At 42.4% G+C, this 20,556-nt stretch overlaps 2 protein-coding genes across 2 annotated transcripts in view; both read left to right on the forward strand.

The window, feature by feature from the left end:
• The window catches only part of astn1 (astrotactin 1), a gene marked incomplete at both ends in the record, with an annotated part of 727,677 nt that overhangs the window by 241,249 nt on the left and 465,872 nt on the right, over positions 1-20,556 (forward strand). The gene's annotated exons all lie outside the window — the stretch shown is intronic.
• Positions 3,972-4,769, forward strand: LOC308092742 (DNA oxidative demethylase ALKBH2-like; the record flags this gene model as incomplete). Its single annotated transcript, XM_080438843.1, has 1 exon — positions 3,972-4,769. One exon carries the CDS (start codon positions 3,972-3,974, stop codon positions 4,767-4,769), a length of 798 nt encoding a protein of 265 aa, XP_080294969.1.

Genomic DNA, 20,556 nt, shown 5'->3' on the forward strand with positions numbered 1-20,556 from the left:
ACATCTGGGGAGGGTGCAACGTTCTTTATGCATTTGATGTGGACACCCACAGCTGGTTCGAACCCAGGGTGTCTGGGACTGTTCCAGAAGGGGGATATGACCACTCAGCCTGTGTCTTAGGGAAGGTCATGTATATTCATGGAGGAAAGCCAACTAGGCAGGGTGAATTCACTAATGACACCTACAGGTTGGACACCACCACAATGGTCTGGTCTTTAATTTACACCAGAGGAACTCCCCCACCTGCTTCAGGCGGGCACTCTGCCACCATCATCGGGACAAAGATGTTTGTATTTGGGGGTTTTGGGAGCCAGAGCTACAACTACATAAACTACATCAGAGTGTTTGACACCGAGACCAACTCCTGGCTGAGCACACCTTCTGCACAGTTTTGTCCAGAAAGGCATTCAGCCTTTGCCTACAATGGGGAGCTGTACATAATTGGTGGTCACACCCGGCAAGCTACCTTAATTGACCTGTGCAAATTCCACCCAGAGACCTTTTCTTGGACGAAGGTTGAGCCAAAAGGGAACGGACCGGGTCCAGTCGTTTGGAAGTGTTGTTGCGTGGTGGGAGATCGCATCATCCTCTTTGGGGATACACCCCGCTGTGTGAGACACCAGCCACCCCTGCAAATACTAGACTTGAGTCCTAGTCTGAAGACGTTATGTAAGCTAGCAGTTGTTCAGTACGATCTGGAGCAGTCTGAACTCCCACACAATATCAGGTGGGAACTGAGAGCCATGACTACCAACAGCAACACAGAACACACAGAACACAGAATTGTATAATTACTGACAAAAGGTTAGATTTGTTTTGAACCGTGTTGTGGTTTTGATAGTAGCTTTATAATTATCGACGAAACATTTAATGCTTTTGTACCTTTTGGGAGTTATTACTACTTTTTTTTTTTCAACTGAATGAAGGTTACAAAGTTAACCGTGGTTACCGTTTATAACCTTCGTTATGTTTCCCCTCATTGGATCACTCCAATGTGGGTATAGAAGTACCCGATTCACCTGGTGGTTGAGGTAGGAACAGTCAGGCCAACAAAGAAGGCTGAAAGCATAGAACCTACCCCGAACTGGCCGCTTTGTCTGTGAAAACAGACAAATAAACAGAGGTAATAGTTACTACAGATTCTGTCCAAACCTCACAGAAACCGGTGCAGATGATCTCTGGGGTCATTTGATCAACATGTAAACCTTTTTCTTTATTTTTTTTATCCCGTTCCAAGTGGCAATGACTGCCTTCCAAATTTTGCAGGCCCTGGGTAGGCAACCCGGCCTGGCGGAGACCTTTCCAGTTCTATCTCTGATACCCCAACCTTGTTGGCGTGGCCAGAATGAATATTTACCGTGAATACCGTGTAAACAAAGAGCTCCCTGGACACCCAACCTGGAGAACCCTCTAACACAGTGGTTCTCAACCTTTTCAGGCGGTGACCCCCCAAAATACTCATATTTGAACTGGGGACCCCCCACCCTGACAAAGCACTTGGACTTGTAGGAGTTGAGGCATTACATTTAGTTTGACTCGGTTCTACAGATAAATGTTTTGCCCTACAAAGCCAAAGTGCAGTATGGGGAAATAAATTACTGATAAACGGGTTTAAAACCACCTACATCAGAAGCCAGTAGGCTAGTTTATGGCTCCTCTGTTAAAGAGCTGGTGCCATGTTTTTGCACTTTTTCTGTTTTTCATGTGTCTATGAGGTTGATAGAACTTCATAAAGCCCCCCGGTGGTGTTTTTATGGTGTTTTATGTCTTCTCTGACTATTTGGAGTTTCTTCCTGGAGGCTGAAACCTTGAGGGTCAAACGTGCCAATAGAGAAACAGCGCTTTAGTGACATCACAAAGCCATACCCTCCCCCTCATTATCATAACACAACAGGTGTGGGCATGAGGAGGAGGAGGGACTAGGACAGGTGGGTGGTGCTAAGGTGGTGGAGGAGGTGCTAAGGGGAGAACCAGGTATACTTAATGAACTGGAGGCGTGTCCACATAAAAACATAATTTTAACCATTTCTGTACACTTTTTTTTTGTTGAAAAAAATCCTTACATAATAATAATACCTTATGATCAGGTTTTAGGGTTGAAAAATATCATGGCACCCCATCTTTAACGTCAACAGACGGACAGAACCGCAGCAGCAGCTTATTGACTGACACCGCAGCAATGATTGCGCGACCTACAGTGCAGCGCTCTATGGATTTGTGTATAGAAGTACCCGATTCACCTGATGGTTGAGGTAGGAACAGTCAGGCCAACAAAGAAGGCTGAAAGCATAGAACCTACCCCGAACCGGCCGCCTTGTCTGTGAGGTCAGGAGGAGCTGCCCAGAACCGCCGACACCACTGCGTTAGGTGTGGCCACGTTGACATTATAAAATCTGGCAAAGGTGGCAGATGAGGCCCAACTGGCTGCGGCGCACACCTCAGAGAGTGGGACCCCCCGCAGGAGGGCTCTAGATGTGGCCATTCCCCTGTAGTCAGGGGATATTAGCAGAAAGATTTCCAATCTTGGAATAAATTCCTTACCAAAAAAAATCTTCACCAATGTGTTTGTAAAGGTGTCTAGTAACACATCTCACAAAGACTGAAATTCAGTTTCCCTAGGATAATCTTTGACAGCTGCTGAAAGTTGGGGTACCCACCATTTCCCTGCATTTCCATGCAGGGCAAAAAAAAAATCGAATTTTAATTCTGTTTTAAGTAGCATGTGAGGGGTCAAACTAGGGTGTTTTTATGATTCTGAATCCATTGCGAGCATTTGTTTTGCACCAAAACCACTCCTTGGGCTAAAAACAGTCAATGGGCTTTTTACACAAAAAGTATACCTGGACAAGGATGGCTATGGCCGTTTTTAGCCCAAGGAGTGGTTTTGGTGCAAAATAAAAACTTGCAATGGATTCAGAATCATAAAAACACCATAGTTTGACCCCTCACATGCTACTTAAAACAGAATTAAAATTAGATTTTTTTTGCCCTGCATGGAAATGCAGGGAAATGGTGGGTACCCCAACTTTCAGCAGCTGTCAAAAATTCTCCTAGGGAAACTGAATTTCAGTCTTTGTGAGATGTGTTACTAGACACCTTTACAAACACATTGGTGAAGATTTTTTTCAGACACTCCCTGGATACCCAACCTGTAGAACCCTCTAACACAGTGGTTCTCAACTTTTTCAGGCGGTGACCCCTCCCCCCGGTCCTAGAGCGTGCCAACAGGGCAGCGGTGAGCTTGATAGCTTGAGGCTTTATTTCCTGATGGGCTTTGTGGATTGGCCAAGCATTGCGTGACATCTGTGCCACTGAAGCATTAAAAGCGATACGCGCGCACATTATGACTCCAGTGTTGTTCAGAGTGAGTCTTTACAGATCCAAACAGATTTACAGTGTGAGAAATATTCCGTTGGACGATATGTGTGAATGAAGGACAATACGGATCCATTCATGCTGATGCTACTGCTGCAGTGAAAAACAAGGTGTACGCCTTTGGACGGCACTGTTGGGGCGCCGACTCGTTTGATAATAAGGCCTACGTTTTCAACACAGAGTCTTTACGCTGGAGGGTGTTGACCACAATGACAACTAGACCACACATATTTATCTGTACGTCTCTGAGCTCCTGGACTGAGGGCCACACAGCTGTGCTGATAGAACATATTGCCTACATCTGGGGAGGGTATCCTTACAACAACGTTCTTTATGCATTTGATGTGGACACCCACAGCTGGTTCGAACCCAGGGTGTCTGGGACTGTTCCAGAGGGGAGGGTCGACCACTCAGCCTGTGTCTTGCGGAAGGTCATGTATATTCGTGGAGGAAAGCCAACTAGGTGGGCTGAATGCACTAATGGCACCTACAGGTTGGACACCACCATGCAGGTGCAACTGGTCCCAGCAGCATGGTATTACGTTCCACATTCGTATGTGTCTTCTAATTATATAGTTATTATAGCATAGTTCGTGATGGATAGGTTTGTAATTCGAGGACAAAAGCGTTCTTATAATAATGGGGCTGCTGAAGATGCCCTGAGAGCCAGCAAGAAGGTGAAACTAGATCCAGGCAATGATGATGGGGGAATAATAAAGGAGGAAGAAGCAGCTGAAGATGCAGACTGTGCAGAGTTCTCTCATCCTGTTCCCTGGCAGAAAGTAGAAGCAGAAGGACTGGACTGTGATTATGCTTTACTCTTCCCTAAGGAGGAAGCAGACGACCTATTTAAGAAACTGGAGGAGGAAGTGGTGTACTTAACAGGTGATGAGGCAAAGGTACAAGTGTTTGGAAAGGTCTACGATATTCCCAGAAAACAGGCAACATATGGGGATGAAGGACTAACTTACACTTATTCTAGGGTGAAACATTCAGCCCGTAGATGGACTCCTACCTTGGAATATATTCTGGATGCCGTTTCCAAAACAACAGGACATGCATTCAACTTTGTTTTGGTTAACAGGTATAAAGATGGGCAGGATCACATGGGGGAACACCGTGATGATGAAAGGGAGTTGGATCCCGTCTGCCCCATCGCCTCAGTCTCTCTAGGGGCAGCACGGGACTTTATCTTCAGACACAGGGAGGCACGGGGAAAACCGAATTCTCGTAATATTGAACCAGTGAAGCTGGAGCTTGCTCATGGAAGCCTGCTCCTCATGAATCCACCAACCAACACACACTGGTACCACAGCTTACCTGCACGTAAAAAGGTTCTTATGCCACGCATCAACCTGACCTTTAGACGTATCCTCATGGACGGGAAGACGTGAGTGGCAGCCATTCAAAGTTTAATCACTACTGGTGTTGATTTCTGCGACTGGCACTGATTTGAGATGAAAAGAGACCTCTCAGCAGGCCTTAGGTTTCTTTTCAGAGTAAGCAGTGACAAGTTGAGAAGATGTTTTAGGTTCATTTTTAGGCTATGTGATGTAATGTAATTGTATTTCACCGTTTGTCTGTTTTCTGATGTTATTGTTTTTCTGATTTTATGTTTTGTGTGAGGACTGCGGATGAAAATTAGCATCTTTGCTAAATCCGGTGTATTTACGTTCATGTGACGTTCATTAACACATCCACCGCCAAGGGCTAATCTCATAATGTACTCACCAGTGCCAAGGTGTTTTTGTTGTTTTTTTGATGTCGCCATAGATCTTGTTAAAATCCTTTAGATTGCACGATCCACTGTTTGTAAACAACGAGCACATGTCCTGGTCTCTACTCGTCGAGACCGCGTGTCAAACGGAGCCGCCATGTTTGAGTTCTGATCGTTTATGTTAACATGGGAAATGCGAGGATGAAAAACTACATAGGTTTACAGGGGGTTTTGTGTACGACTTATAATGGAGGCCGACGGGAAACAAAAAACGCGATCGCACTTCCGGTTGACTTCGGGTGGTGTTACACTGAAAATGGTCCCCGTAAAAAATTGAAAAAAAGAAAAAAATTCGAAAAAAAGGAAAAAACACCCGGACCGTAGGACTACGGTTTCGGCGCTTAACAGTTGGATTTAACGGACCGTAGGACTACGTTCTTGGCGGTGGATGTGTTAATATGCTCTGTCCTGTCTAAATAAACAAATACAGTAAAGTACAATGGTCTGGTCTTTAATTTACACCAGAGGAACTCCCCCACCTGCTTCACACCGGCACTCTGCCATCATCGTCGGGACAAAGATGTTTGTATTTGGGGGTGTTGGGAGCCAGAGCTACAACTACATCAGAGTTTTTGACACCGACACCAACTGCTGGCTTAACACACCTTCTGCACAGTTTTGTCCAGCAAGGCATTCAGCCTTTGCCTACAATGGAGAGCTTTACATAATTGATGGTTACGGCCGGAATGCTACCTTAAAGGCATACTAGGTAACGTTTTCAACAAAAATAAAGTTAAATTGTATATCTTTTGTGAGTGGCAAAAGTTTCACAACACCCACTCCATGAATTTCACCCCCGGAAGCCTTTTATTTATATATTTACTATTGAACGGTGAAGGGGGGGACTTTCCCGGGGAAATGACGTCATCTGGCCGGAAAACGGAGGCGGAAATGCACTGGTTTCCTGTTTGGCCAGGAACTACCGCAACGGTTTCCTGTTTGGCCAGGAACTAGCGCGCTAATAACAAAAAGGAACCTCACGCTGATTTTAAGAGAATGTAGGATTGGAAGATCGAAAAAGAACAGAAAAAGAAAGCACAGCTCATGGTAACTAATGCTCCACTGGCTAAGAGAAACGATCCGTAGATAGTATAAAACAATTAAAAGATCGCTTTTTGAAACGCTTCCGGCTTCCGGTGAAAACGAATGGAATTCTGGGTAATCGAGGACTACGGAAATTGTATGCAGTGACGGTAGTGACCAGCAGAGGTTGCTAAAAATCGTTATTTGTGATTTTGCATTGTACAACTTTAAGTGACCTGTGGAAATTCAACCCAGAGGCCTTTTCTTGGACGAAGGTTGAGCCAAAGGGGAACAGACCACAGTCAACAGATCGTCCACTCTATTGGAAGTGCTCTTGCGTGGTGGGAGATCGCATCATCCTCTTTGGAAATACACTCCTGCAAATCCTAGACTTGAGTCCCAGTCTCAAGACGTTATCCAAGCTAGCAGTTATTCAGTACGATCTGGAGCAGTCTGAACTCCCACACAATATCAGATGGGAACTGAGAGCCATGACTACCAACAGCAACACAGAACACAACACACACACCACGTAGTGATCTTGTAGATCGGCTATTTTTTGTTTCCTCTGAGATGTAGTGGAGTAGAACTAAAAGTACTGAAAATCGGAAGTACTCCAGTAAAGTCAAAATACCTCAAAATTGTACTTAAATACATTACTTGAGTACATTTACTTAGTTAGTTTACACCACTGTATGTGAGTTGCACGCAGTCAATGCGCAGGACAGACCAGCTCTTTGTTTGCTATGCAGAGCGGGTCCTGGGGTCAAGTGTGTCTAAAGGAAACTTTCCACCGCACCCATTTTGGGCCGTACTCTGCGAGAGAGAGAGAGAGAGAGAGAGAGAGACCTTGTAATGGTCGATGAAAACACATTTTATTTTTTATTTTTATTTAAATGTGATTATTAGTCTGTTTGGAATGAAATGACTCTGACAATATTACATGAGTAGAACACGCAAATTGACGTGCTGCTGGGGTTATTGTGTTCATTTGCTGACAACGCATCAGTCCACGCACGCACGCACGCACGCACGCACGCACGCACGCACGAGAGATGAGTGAGATGGGAGTGGGAAGAGAAAAAAATCAAGGATGGTACAATAAACAGTGCGATCGGTTATTAAACCACAATTAAACAATAGAACGCAGATCTGCGTTCATGGCAGGGGTTATTGTGTTCTTGTGCTGATGACGCATCAGTCCACCCACGCGCGCACGCACGCACGCACGCATGCATGCACGCACGCACGCACACAAACACACGCCAGTACTGTGACATCAGACAGAGACGATACAGGCATTATTAGTCCGGACACACAGAAAGACAACTTGAACTTTATATAGAACAGTGGTTTTCAACCCTTTGAACCCTATAAGCTTCGGATAAACATCGCAGTTTGTCTTAGGCTTTGCAGAATTGAGAGGAGCAGCACTAACGCAGTCGCTCTGGAGTCTTGTAGTTCTCTCTCTCTCTCTCTCTCTCTCTCTCTCTCTCTCTCTCTCTCTCTCTCTCTCTCTCTCTCTCTCTCTCTCTCTCTCTCCGTAAATATGCTTATGATAGACAACGGTATTTACCAGCTGGCAGAAAGACTTGTTTCTCTTCACATCAGATGCAAAGCTTCCAGCATGTCAGGCAGGCAGGCAGGCAGGGCATACATTGAAGTCTCTGATACAGTTTTTTTTTGCGAGCAAAGCAACCTTTTTGCCGTCCTGCCTGTCCTTTCAAATTGATTGCATCTGTGGCTGGAGAAAAGGGAAATTGTTATCAGCGATACACCAATTCCAGCTTCCTGAGCATTGGAGACCCACCATTTTATAGAACACAGCAGGGCCACAGAAGACTGATTATGTCGTATCCCACTGCAACAAAGTCATTCTCCACATGTCATGGCGGTATTAACCCATTAAGACCGGGAACGCATCTGTGTGTCATTTTTAGATTCCTTTGGCTATTCAAAAATAGCTGATATACAAGCTCATAGTGCAGCACCGAGTGCTGTGCTATGAGCTTGTTTCTTTTCATCTTTTTTTGTTTTCTTCTTTTTTATCGTTAACATTTTAGCAAAGCCTTGAATATATATATATTTTTTACATATACATTTTAACATTTTAACATTTTAACTCAAATCTTTGCTTCTGTGGATTCTACAAATGTCTTCTAAATCCTAACAGTTGAAATAAAAACTTATGTTGCTATAATATCAGTGGTTCTCAAACTTTTTTCATGTCAAGGACCCCCAAAATGATATGTATTTCGGCCACGGACCCCCATCTCAAAACATGTTGTTCCAGGAACCCCCCAGAAGCAAAGATTTGAGTTAAAAATGTTTGCTTAAAAAAAAACTATATTATATTCAAAGATTTGCACACATTTTCACGATAAAAAAAAAAAATAGCAGATCATAAGCAGTTCATAACGCGGCACCGAGTGCCGCGTTATGAACTTGTAGATCTGCTATTTTTGAATAGCTAAAGACATCTAAAATGACACAGATACGTCCCCGGTCTTAACGGGTTAAAGCACTATCTTTGTGTGGGGGAACTGAGACACAGAGAATTTCCACCGCCGAGCTAATATTTCCGTGAAGGTTTTTGATATTGTTGTTTTAGGCTATATATGTTTCACTCCCCCTATGTGAGGCATTTTAACCCATTAAAACCGGGAAAGCATCTATAGCAGATCTACAAGCTCACAACGCGTCGCAATGCGACGCGTTGTGAGCTTGTAGATCGGCTATAGATGCTCGTTTTAGATTGTAACTACTTTAACCATTATTTTATACTTTGGCTGTTCAAAAATAGCAGATATACAAGCTCGTAGCGCGTCACTTTTTCTTTGAATATATTATTATAAAGCAATTTATTTTTTACTCAAATCCTTGTTTCTGGGGGTCTTTGAAAATACACATTTTGAGATGGAGGGTCCGTGTCCAAATACATAATTTTGGGTGGTCCTTCACACGAAAAAGTTTGAGAACCACTGACATAGAAACATTTTTTTTTTTCAGAAAACTGTTATCAACAAGTAAGACGCGCGAACGCGGGAAGCGAACGCAGCTCGAAAATATTGTGTATTTACGGACTTGTAATCCGTGTTATTTCACAGTGATGGAGAGAGAACATTGACTGTGTGTGTGTGTGTGTGTGTGTGTGTGTGTGTGTGTGTGTGGGGGGGGGCAGGCTGTGCACTCTGGCGCACTCGGTGGCTGCTTACAGGCAGTGCACGCATGTGAGTCACATGGGTGCATGCAGCCAATGAGAGGTGAACACAGACGGACAGAGAGAGAGACACACAGCCCAGGCAGAGTTACATAGTAAGCTCCACTTGTTCGGAGGCGCGGCTTCGCCGCGCCTCCTTCCGCGTTCGCAATTAGTAGTCATTTTTTTTAGAATGGGACTCAGGTTTTAATGCATTAAAAGCCTTCTGTAGGGAACCTGGTCTCCATGTGGCGTCCAGCCGTGCCATTAAAGTAGCTTTTGTCCTCGAGCGGCTCCCACACAGCTATCCGTCCTAATTTAAATGTTTCAGGCTTTCGCTTTGAACTTTGCCAAACGGCTGCGTCGGCCGTGCCGAGCGTTGGCACGCGCCTTGAATATCAATGAGCGTTCGCGCGGCCGCAGCCATTAGCTTATTTGCTCAAGCAAATATTACCATTAAACATAAAGGCAAGTGAGGCAATTAAAATGACACTCATGCAGAGAGAAGTCCAGTTTACATTAAAAAAAAATGCTAAACAAACACAAAAGGAAGCCAAAACGATGGAATGAAAACTTGCAAGTTGGATCTGCTTGAGGAGGAAGCTACTGTTGTTGCAATCAGATTGTCATTTGCATATTATCAGCATTCCAGGAGATACACCTGAGTACTGTCAACATGTTTCCATGTGTGTGTGTGTGTGTGTGTGTGTGTGTGTGTGTGTGTGTGTGTGTGTGTGTGTGTGTGTGTGTGTGTGTGTGTGTGTGTGTGTGTGTGTGTGTGTGTGTGTGTGTGTGTGTGTGTGTGTGTGTGTGTGTGTGTGTGTGTATATATATATATAATCATATATCGTATTTCATCCAAGCAGTGGTGGAAAAGTACTCAAATGTTCTACTTAAGTAAAAGTATCAATACTGCAATGTAGAAATACTCCGTTACGTTAAGTAAATGTCCAGAATGAAAATTTTACTTAAGGATAATTCCTTTTAACACATTGACCGCCAGAGGTTAATCTCATAATGTACTCACCAGTGCCAACGTTTTATTGTTGTTTTTTGTTTTTTTCACGTCGCCATAGATCTTGTTAAAATCCTTAAGATTGAGCCGTACACGGTCTGTTTACATCGGCGACATCTCCCTGCGTGTACCAGTCCAAACCACGTGTCAAACGGAGCCGCCATGTTTGAGTTCTGACCGTTTATGTTAACATGGGAAATGCGAGGATGAAAAACTACATAGGTTTACAGGGCTTTTTGTGTACGACTTAGAATGGAGGCAGACGGGAAACAAAAAACGGGATCGCACTTCCGGTCGACTTCGGGTGGTGTTACACTGAAAATGGTCCCCCTAGAAAATTGAAAAAACAAAAAAAAATCGAAAAAAAGGAAAAAGCACCACAGCCCGTAGGCTACGGGATCGGCGCTTAACCGTTGGATTTAACGGCCCGTAGAACTACGGGCCCGGCGGTCAATGTGTTAACAGGTCGTTCATGAAAGTCCTTGCGGTCTTGTTTCCAATGAGAACCTGTGAGCAATTAGGGGTTAAGAGTCTTGCTCAGGGACACATTTCATTTCATCGACACATATGCTGGCGTGGCCTGGAATCGAACCTGGGGCAACCAGGGCCTCTGGCTCCCTACGCGGGCTCACTAACCACTCAGCTATGGCCGCCCCCCAACTTGAGTAAAAGTACAACAGTATTGGTATCAAAATGTACTTAAAGTACCAAAAGTAGAAAGTACTCATTATGCAGAATGTCCCATTTCATAAGTTTTCAAATGTTTTGGAAATAGCAGATCTACAAGCTCACAATGTGTCGCGATACGACATTGTGAGCTTGCAGATCGGCTGTTTTCAAATCGACAAAATGTATATATAGGGCTGAAGTGGTTAATGTATGTTTTGTAATAATAATAATCCAAATCTACAAAGTAACTAGTAACTAAAGTTTTCAAATAATTGTAGTGGAGTAAAAGTACAATATTTTGACTTGGAGATGTAGTCGAGTAGAAGTAAAAGTACAGAAAATTGGAAATACTCCAGTAAAGTAAAAAACAATACCTCAAAAAGTCTACCTCACGTACAGTACTCGAGTAAATGTACTCAGTTACTTTACAGCACTGCATAAGAGCCAGCACTGACTTTGGTGAGACCAGCGGCAATGGCTTTCTGACAAATAATACAGGATTAATAAAGTTTTAATGGACTTACTGGGCCATTATCGCTCGGATGAATCCAATGCATTATATTAAATGAAAAAAGGACAGTGGGAGTTTGATTCATAGAATACTCCAGATTGGAAACAAGGGAGGTAATTGGACGGACGTAATTAAGCTTCGCCTTTTTTTCCTCTACAGCGCTTTAATCATTCTGATGTTAAGTGACTGGTAATGCTTTCCACCATGATCCAGTGGCCTTTCCCTTATGCTAAGTTAGCATTTTATTATTAAATGCAAATTGGAACAATGTGAAATGCGGAAATGTGTTAAGTCTGCAGAAAAATGCTCGTTAACCATTTAATCAACACATGCCGTCGGTTTGTGCTACAAGCATGGCATGCATAATTCATTAGTGCTAATAATGCATTTGATGTTAATAAGGCTATATATACCGTCTAGTTTAAAGACTGTTTAAAGTATGACACATCCTTGGCAAAGTCTTTAAAGATCGATGTGCGTTGAATCACAAATAACTCTTTTAAAGTCCTTGTGCCAGACATTTTTTGTTTGTTTGTAGATCTGTTGCCCTCTTTTCCCTCTAGAGTGGATCACACTATAATTGTGAATACCCGCCCATTCATCAGCAGCTAAACTCTTTACCACAATGCAAACAGCTCCAAAGCTCATTATTCTAATACTGTTACACATAGACAGTGGTGGAAAAAGTACTCAAATGTTTTACTTAAGTAAAAGTATCAATACTGCAATGCAGAAGTACTCTGTTACAAGTAAAAGTCCGGAATTCAACATTTACTTGAGTAAAAGTACAAAAGTATTGGTACCAAAAATGTACTTAAAGTACCAAAAGTAAAAGTACTAAAATATTTGAAAATAGCAGATCTACAAGCTCACAAGCTTGTAGATCGGCTATTTTCAAATACCCTAGGTATAGAATAGGGTTAAAGTGGTTAATGTATGTTTCATAATATCATAATAACTAAAGTGTTCAAATAATTGTAGTGGAGTAAAAGTACAATATCTTCCTCTGAGATGTAGTGGAGTAGAAGTAAAAGTATTGGAAATTGTAAATACTCAAGTAAAGTACAAATACCTCAAAATTGTAGTTAAGTGCAGTACTTCAGTAAATGTACTTAGTTACTTTCCACCACTGCATATAGATTGTCACCCGGGGCATTCTGCGTCTCCCAAGCTTATACAAACCAAGGGCAGGCATACTTTAGCCTGCCCCAGCGCGTCTGATATCTGGCATAGAGGGCGGATTCAAAATCTCAGATGAAAACAACCGTGCGCTCCCATTGGTTCACCGATCTCTGCGCCCGCCCCGCCCCGCGCCCCTCCTCCTCCTCCTCCAATGTGCAGCATTGAGAGCCCTGACGTCACGACGTTTGGAGCAACGCCCACTGCACTCTGGTTGGTTGGGGAAATGAAAGGTTGACTCCCACTTCCTATGCCAGAAATTTCAACAGCTTAGTCCAGGCTCTTATTTTTTGAGCAAAACGCGAAGGAAAATAAAAGCCTGGAGATCGAGGCTACTTGCCGGGTGATAATGTGTTTATCATTTACTGTACAATCCGCTGGGATTCCCCGACAGTGTGGGGAGGGAGTTGGCTCAGAACGTGGAAGTTAGTAGGCGGAGTTAGGGTGGAGCAGTGGTTAAAGTGACCTGCCCAACTCGCATCTTACCCTCACCTCCTCGCTCGGAGGCGGGACTAAGGCGTGAGTGGCGGATGAGAGGATAGAAGTTAGTGTATTGTAATTAATAATAATTATTGTGTGTATCGTCGTCATATGTCCAGCTCAGTGTCGTCCAGCCACGCCCGCTTGTCTCTGGTCCCACATGGAAGAGGCCGGCCTCGGAATAAACTTTATTTATAAAGCACTATATCAGTATGTAAGTGCTTTACATAAAACAGAGAAAAACACAATATCATGCATACAACAAAGTGCAGTGAGAAGAAAACACCCATTAGGGGAATCAAATAAAGTTTCAAAAACGTCGTTGATAAAAGTTTTAAGAAGGGATTTAACAGAAGAAAGTGATTTATCAAGCCCTATTATAGAGCTCCTCAGGCGGGTCGTTTCCAGAGTGGAGGTGTATATGTTCTGACGGCACAGGCGTGGCTGCTCTCACCCTTTTGTCTTCAGCCTCAGATAAACTCCAGTGTCTCCTCTCTCTCTCTCCTTTTGCTGTGAATTCTATCAAGCACCTCCCGTCCCGTCCCGCAGCTTCAGTGTTTTTGCATCTTTGTGTTTGACATGCGGGGATGGCTCCTCTTCCAGGGAGGTTTCTCTTCTTCCTCTTCTTCGCCGTGCCGGTGCACAGCGAGCCGAGCAATTTAGCATGCGTTTGATAACCTGTTACAACCTCTCCACCAAAAAGATACCAGCTTTAGCTAGCATTCATTGTATTAACCCTTTAAGACCGGGAACGCATCTCTGTCATTGTAAAATTTCTTTTGGCTATTCAAAAATAGCAGATCTGCAAGCTCGCATGAGCTTGCAAATCTGCCATTTTTGAAAAATCGTGAAAATTTGTGCAAATCCTTGAATATATATTTTTTTAAAGCGAACATTTTTGACTCTCTTACAACTTCTGGGGGTCCCTGGAACAAAATGTTTTTATATTATAGCAAATATGTTTTTTTTTTTTAAATGTTAGGATTTAGAAGACATTTGTAGAATCCCCCCAGTAGCAAAGATTTGACTTACAAATGTTCGCTTTAAAAAATACATACATCCAAAGATTTGCACACATTTTTCATGATTTTTCAAAAAATTGCAGATCTACAAGCTCATAGCGCGGCACTCGGTGCCGCGCTATGAGCTTGTATATCTGCTATTTTTGAATAGCCAAAGATATCTTAAAAAATACACAGATGCGTTCCCGGTCTTAATTGGTTAATCCTCTTCGAACATAACAAAATAAAGGCTGTTTTGTCGTACGAAAGTATGACGTATAGGGCTGCATTCAAGTGCAAATTCATTATGTGCAACATAACTTCACCGTCCGTACTGTAGGATAAAATTACAGGCTTTTTTAATCTGTATAGCTATTTGACTTTCATTGTTTAGTCCACAAAATATGACTGTATCATAATAAATCCATACAGTGCTGTATGGCAGTGGTTCTCAACCAGTGGTCCGGGGACCACCAGTGGTCCTTGAGGGGGTTCCAGGGGGTCCCCAGCCAAATTAATAGTTAGGAACCAAATTGATCCTTATGTGTCTGTAACTCTGAGGGCCCTATTCCAAGGGAAATTTGAACTAACCACTAATTAGGGATTTCGGACTAGGCAAGAGGCGTTTCCCCGCAAAATTCTGTATTCTATGGCACCCCCCTCACCCGCCAAACACCTGAGCTACCCGTTACATTATGCATAGGTGTGGTTTGGGCGTTACAATGATAAAACCAATCACCATGCCAGAAGCCATTGCCTTTAAGAGAAGACTGCGCTAGCCGTCATCCCGATCCAATATATGCTCTAGCCTATCTACCTGTCTGCACTGTTGCCTGGTCTGATTATTATAAGCCACATTGGGCTTGTTTTCCTTCTTTTTTTTTATTTTATCCAAATACATTTTTATATTAATTTGTAGCCTATTGTGTTCACAATAAGCTTGTCATATTAGTCAGATCCGGAATAGTATATGAAAGCCATTTAAAATATGTATACTATTGGTACACACCGGCTGCTCCCAAATAATTAATTACATCATGTTGCGACAACCTCCTACGTGGTACACAGACAAACAGTAGCACATGGGTATAATAAATTGGACAGTTTTAGGAAAGGTCTATAGCCTATGTACTCACGTTGGCTGTTATCGTTCTATTTCCACCGTTCTAATGGATTCCAGGTGTGTGTAAACATCTCTGAAGTTGCTCCATAGTTTCCTCTGAAGTGACGCAGTTAAAGTTAAAGCGATACTTCACTTTCACATAAAATAAACATTAAAAATATATATAAAAAAAAATGAAAGAAGTTATGGCAAAATAAAGGCCCCCTCACACATTAGTAGGACACTCTAATGCGTGAGGGGGCCATGAATTTTCCATTACTTTTTTCATTTATTTTTAATATATTTTTTAAATGTTTCCCCGGCCCGAAAGTGAAGTATCCCTTTAACTTACATCCATATTGTCCCCGTTATCTTTCATCATCCACCTTTGTTCAGTAATCCCGAACAGAGCTAAACTTTAAGTTTACATCAATCAAAGCCTCTCAAACCCAGACACATTGCTGCGATGCGTATGTGCGTCGCCTATACCCAAAATAACAGACATCCAAGCTATCAACGGCGCTGCGTCATGTCTGTCGACAGCTTACAGATCTGTTATTTTGGACAGCATGCAATGAGGCGCGCGCGCCAGGGAGAAGCCTAACACTAAACCAAAAATATTACATTACGTGGTAAACAACATACTAGACATGTAACTTGCTTGGAGCTTTTAATGCAGTGGTTCTCAACCTGTGGGTCGAGACCACAATGGAGCACCCAACGCCTGGCGAGCTTGTAGATCTGCTATTTTCACAATATTTATCTGTGGAACCGAGTCAAACAAAATGGGGGGGTCCCCAGTTCAAATATGGTTATTTTGGGGGGTCATGAACGTAGCGTTTACGCGGGGAATATAATAATAATATAGGCTAATATATATAATATAGGCTATAATATAATATTCAACCGCAGCATGGGTTTAATGAGACAGCAGCCAAAATGAAAATCACACTATGATCCGATCATCTTATAAAAAATGTAAGTGCTTAAGATTTTAGCCCAAACCCAACGGGACCCGACCCGGCCCGTCGGCACCGGCGGCACCGGGTCTACGTTTTTTTTACATCCAAATAAATTCACATATTAATTAATTTGTAGCGTAGGCTATTGTGTTCACAATAAGCAACTTGTCATATTAGTCAGATCCCCAAGAGTATATGAAAGCCATTTAAAATAGTTATATATTCTTGCACAGCTGATGCCAAATAATTAATCAACAGGGCAGCTCAACGCAATATAGGTCAAATCACTCAGCTGTCTTGTCATGACGCAGCAGAAGATCGAGCCCCCTTTAAAGTTTAAACCATAACATGACATCTTCACTATTGAGCTTTCTTCATGTCTTTTTCACCTCAAAGTAAATGTTGGATTATTTCTTCAGATGAGACCACAGGCAGCGGGCCGGGCAGTAGCCTAGAAGGTAACATTGGATGTGATTTCTCATTGCAAAAATGATTACGGTTATTCTATGAAACATATACCATAATCATTTTTAAAATGGTTATGGGGCAGTGTATATATTTATATTAGTAGGGGGTACTAAGCACAAAAAATGGCCAAATCGTTACGCGGCGGATAAAAGCATGAAATTTGATACAGATGTCCCTTGGGTCATCCTAAAACATCCTAGAAGGGGTGCCCAAAAAAATCTTAAACAGGAAGTGACTTATGGACAAAATTCAAAATGGCCACCTAAACTGTTGACCGTTGACTCAAAAGACACCAAAAGAATCTCCAAAAAGCATAAAATTTGGCACATATGTCCCTTGGGTCATCCTAAGACATCCTAGAAGGGGTGCCCAAAGGAATCTGAAACAGGAAGTGAGTTATTGACTAAATTGAAAATGGCCGCCTAGTGTTGTCGATTGACTCAAAAGACAACTAAAGAATCTCATAAAAGCATACAATTTGGCACACATGTCTTTTTGGTCATCCTAAGACATCCTAGAAGGGGTGCCCAAAGAAATCTTAAGCAGGAACTGAGTTATTGACAAAATTGAAAATGGCCGCCTACAGTGTTGTCGATTGACTCAAAAGACAACTAAAGAATCTCATAATGGCATACATGTCCCTTGGGTCATCCTAAGACATCCTAGAAGGGGTGCCTGAAATTATCTGAAACAGGAAGTGAGTTATTGACTAAATTGAAAATGGCTGTGTACAGTCTTGACAGATGATGCAAAAGACACTCATAAAAAATAATCTCATAAAAGCATGAAATTTGGTACAAATGTCCCTTGGGTGATCTGAATGCATCCTAAGGGGTGCCAAAAAAAGTTTGAATAGTCTCTCAATGGAAAACACTCCTCCCACACGGGCTGCACTGCTACAATATTCAAATCGAGCAGCCAATCTAGCATTTGGTCCAGAAGCCTGAAAGCTATGCAATCTCTACCATCTCCTGACAAATAAATTAAAGTCGCTGATTCGTGGACACCTTTATGGACACTCTTGCCAGAGGCTGCTTAAGTTTGTAGAGAACTCAAGTGTGGCTGCAAAGCTGAGCCCTTCTGTTCGAGAAAGTGTAGATGCCGGGATGCTGGGTTACCTTGCAGAGCATTATGCCAATGTGCTGGTAATTGCGAAATGGCACACATGAATACATGTAGTTACTAAACACTAATCACAAAAAAACAGTAATGATCAAGAAGAAAATACATGAGAAGATAGAGTGTAAAACAAGCAAGAAGATGTAGAGTGCAAAATAAATAAGATGCAGAGAGTAAAATAAGAATATGCAGAGTAAGATAAGATGCAGAGTAAAATAAATGAGAATATGCAGAGAGTTAGATAAATAAAGAAGATTCAAAGAGTACAATAAAACAATTATGCAGAAAGTAAAATAAATAAGTGATGTAGAAATGAAAAAAAAGGTAGACTACAAAATACGGCAAGTTATGCACTGCATAACCTGTCGTATTGAGTCTGCATAATATGCAGACTGCCATGGTCAACTGTTTAAACAGCCATTTAGAATTTCTTCAACATGGTCCCTTCCTAAAAAGTTTAATAAACAAGCAAACAAATAAATAACCCCTTCTAGGATATATTAAGAAGCACTCAATGTACGTACCAAATTATACACTTTTATGACGTCCCCTTATGTTTTCTTTTGTGTCAACTGCTTTTAGGCGGTCACTTCCTGTTTAAAACCTTTTTGGGCACCCCTTGTAGGATGCGTTCAGATCACCCAAGGGACATTTGTACCACATTTCATGCTTTTATGAGATTCTGTAGGTATCTTGCATCATCTTTCAACACTGTAGGCGGCCATTTTCAATTTAGTCAATAACTCACTTCCTGTTTCAGATTATTTTTGGCACCCCTTCTAGGATGTGTTAGGATGACCCAAGGGACATATGTGCCAAATTGTATACTTTTTGGAGATTCTAGAGGCTTTTTGAGTCAATCGCCAACACTGTAGGCGGCCATTTTCAATTTAGTCAATAACTCACTTCCTGTTGAAGACTTTTTTGGGCACCCCTTCTAGGATGTCTTAGGATGACCCAAGGGACATGTGTGACACATTTTATACTTTTTGGAGATTCTTTAGTTGTCTTTTGAGTCAATCGACAACACTAGGCGGCCATTTTCAATTTGGTCAATAACTCACTTCCTGTTTCAGATTTTTTTGGGCTCCCCTTCTAGGATGTCTTAGGATGACCCAAAGGACATGTGTGCCACATTTTATGCTTTTTGGAGATTATTTTGGTGTCTTTTGAGTCAACGGTCAACAGTTTAGGTGGCCATTTTGGATTTTGTCCATAACTCACTTCCTGTTTAAGATTTTTTTGGGCACCCCTTCTAGGATGTTTTAGGATGACCCAAGGGACATCTGTATCAAATGTCATGCTTTTATCCGCCGCGTAACGATTTTTCACTTAGTACCCCCTACTATATAGCCCTATTTGCTCCAAGCTGTTTTTTAAATAAAATATAGACTGTTGGAAGAGTTAACGAATTACCAAGATTTAATGAGAAATAAGGCTTCATTAGAAAAATGACTGACGGGCTGGGCTGGGTCTAATTTGTCAATTATTAGTCGAGCCGGGCTGAAATATTTAGGGGATATGAAAGCTCTAGTTAGTAGTTTGAAGTGCTCATGTGGCCTTATAGTTGCTTCTTTTTGTTTTCATAGACCTGCGGACTGCGGTTGCTTATTTCTCGCCAAGGCTGGCAACACGGCTCATGGTCCAACGCACAAAGCCATTGTAGTGTCTGTGTGCACTTGACGGGTGATTTTATAAACCAGCGGGTGCTTTTAGAATCCACTATCCCCCCTCCCCAAGCCGTACCCATGTGTGGGTTGAGAATTTCAATGTGGGGGATATAGCAACAACACGCCCACGGGCACACCTCCATGCGCAAATAACGGCGTCGGCATAATGGTGACGGGTAGAGCAGGTGCTAGAATAACCTATTGGGGCGGCGCAGGTCCATTATCCCGATTTAACGGGGATTTTTTTGCCACAGAATGGGGCCCTGAGAGTGTACAAATGGAACCAAATGGACCCGTTCAGTTCCATTTGCACACTCTCAGAGTTAAATGAACACTAATGCTGATGATACAGTGTAGATTGGGGACCCTAAAGAAATCAAAATGGTTGAGTCCCTGCCATATATTTTCAAATGGGGGTCCGTGGGCTAATATGTGTCAATTTGGGGGTCCTTGACGCGAAAAGGGTTGAAAACCACTCCTGTATGGTATTTGATGTTCACCATAACAGTATGTGTCAGGAATCTAGTGATGTGCATATAGATACTTGTATCGATATATCGATCGATTGTCTGAATATCGTTTGGTATCGATATTTAAAACAAAATATTGATATTTTTTTATATACTTTCGTTTCCGGTTTACGACCATTTCCAGTTCCATTTCCAGTACTTCCGTTTCCGGTGTACGACCATTTCCGGTTCTGTTTCCGGTTTGGTTCTGTTTCCGGTATCGGTATCGGTATCGGAAAATCGGCCCCAAAAATATCGGTATCGAATTGAAGAAATGTGGTATCGGCACAAAACTACAGGAATCCTCTCTAGACCTGCCCCTTGTGTTCGTCCTTGCATTCCTAAGAATCAGTCATTAGCCCATCCTTCGCTAATTGTCTACTCTGCTACTCACCTGCTGTCTGTTTCTCTAATTAGTTTGAGGGTATATATATTTCAGTGAGCTTCAACATCATCATGTGTTAGTTTGCTTTAGTAATGCCCGTCTTCTGTTCCAG

Source organism: Gymnoscopelus braueri (genome assembly GCF_963280865.1).
Source record: "Gymnoscopelus braueri genome assembly, chromosome: 10".
Taxonomy (NCBI): Eukaryota; Metazoa; Chordata; class Actinopteri; order Myctophiformes; family Myctophidae; genus Gymnoscopelus; species Gymnoscopelus braueri.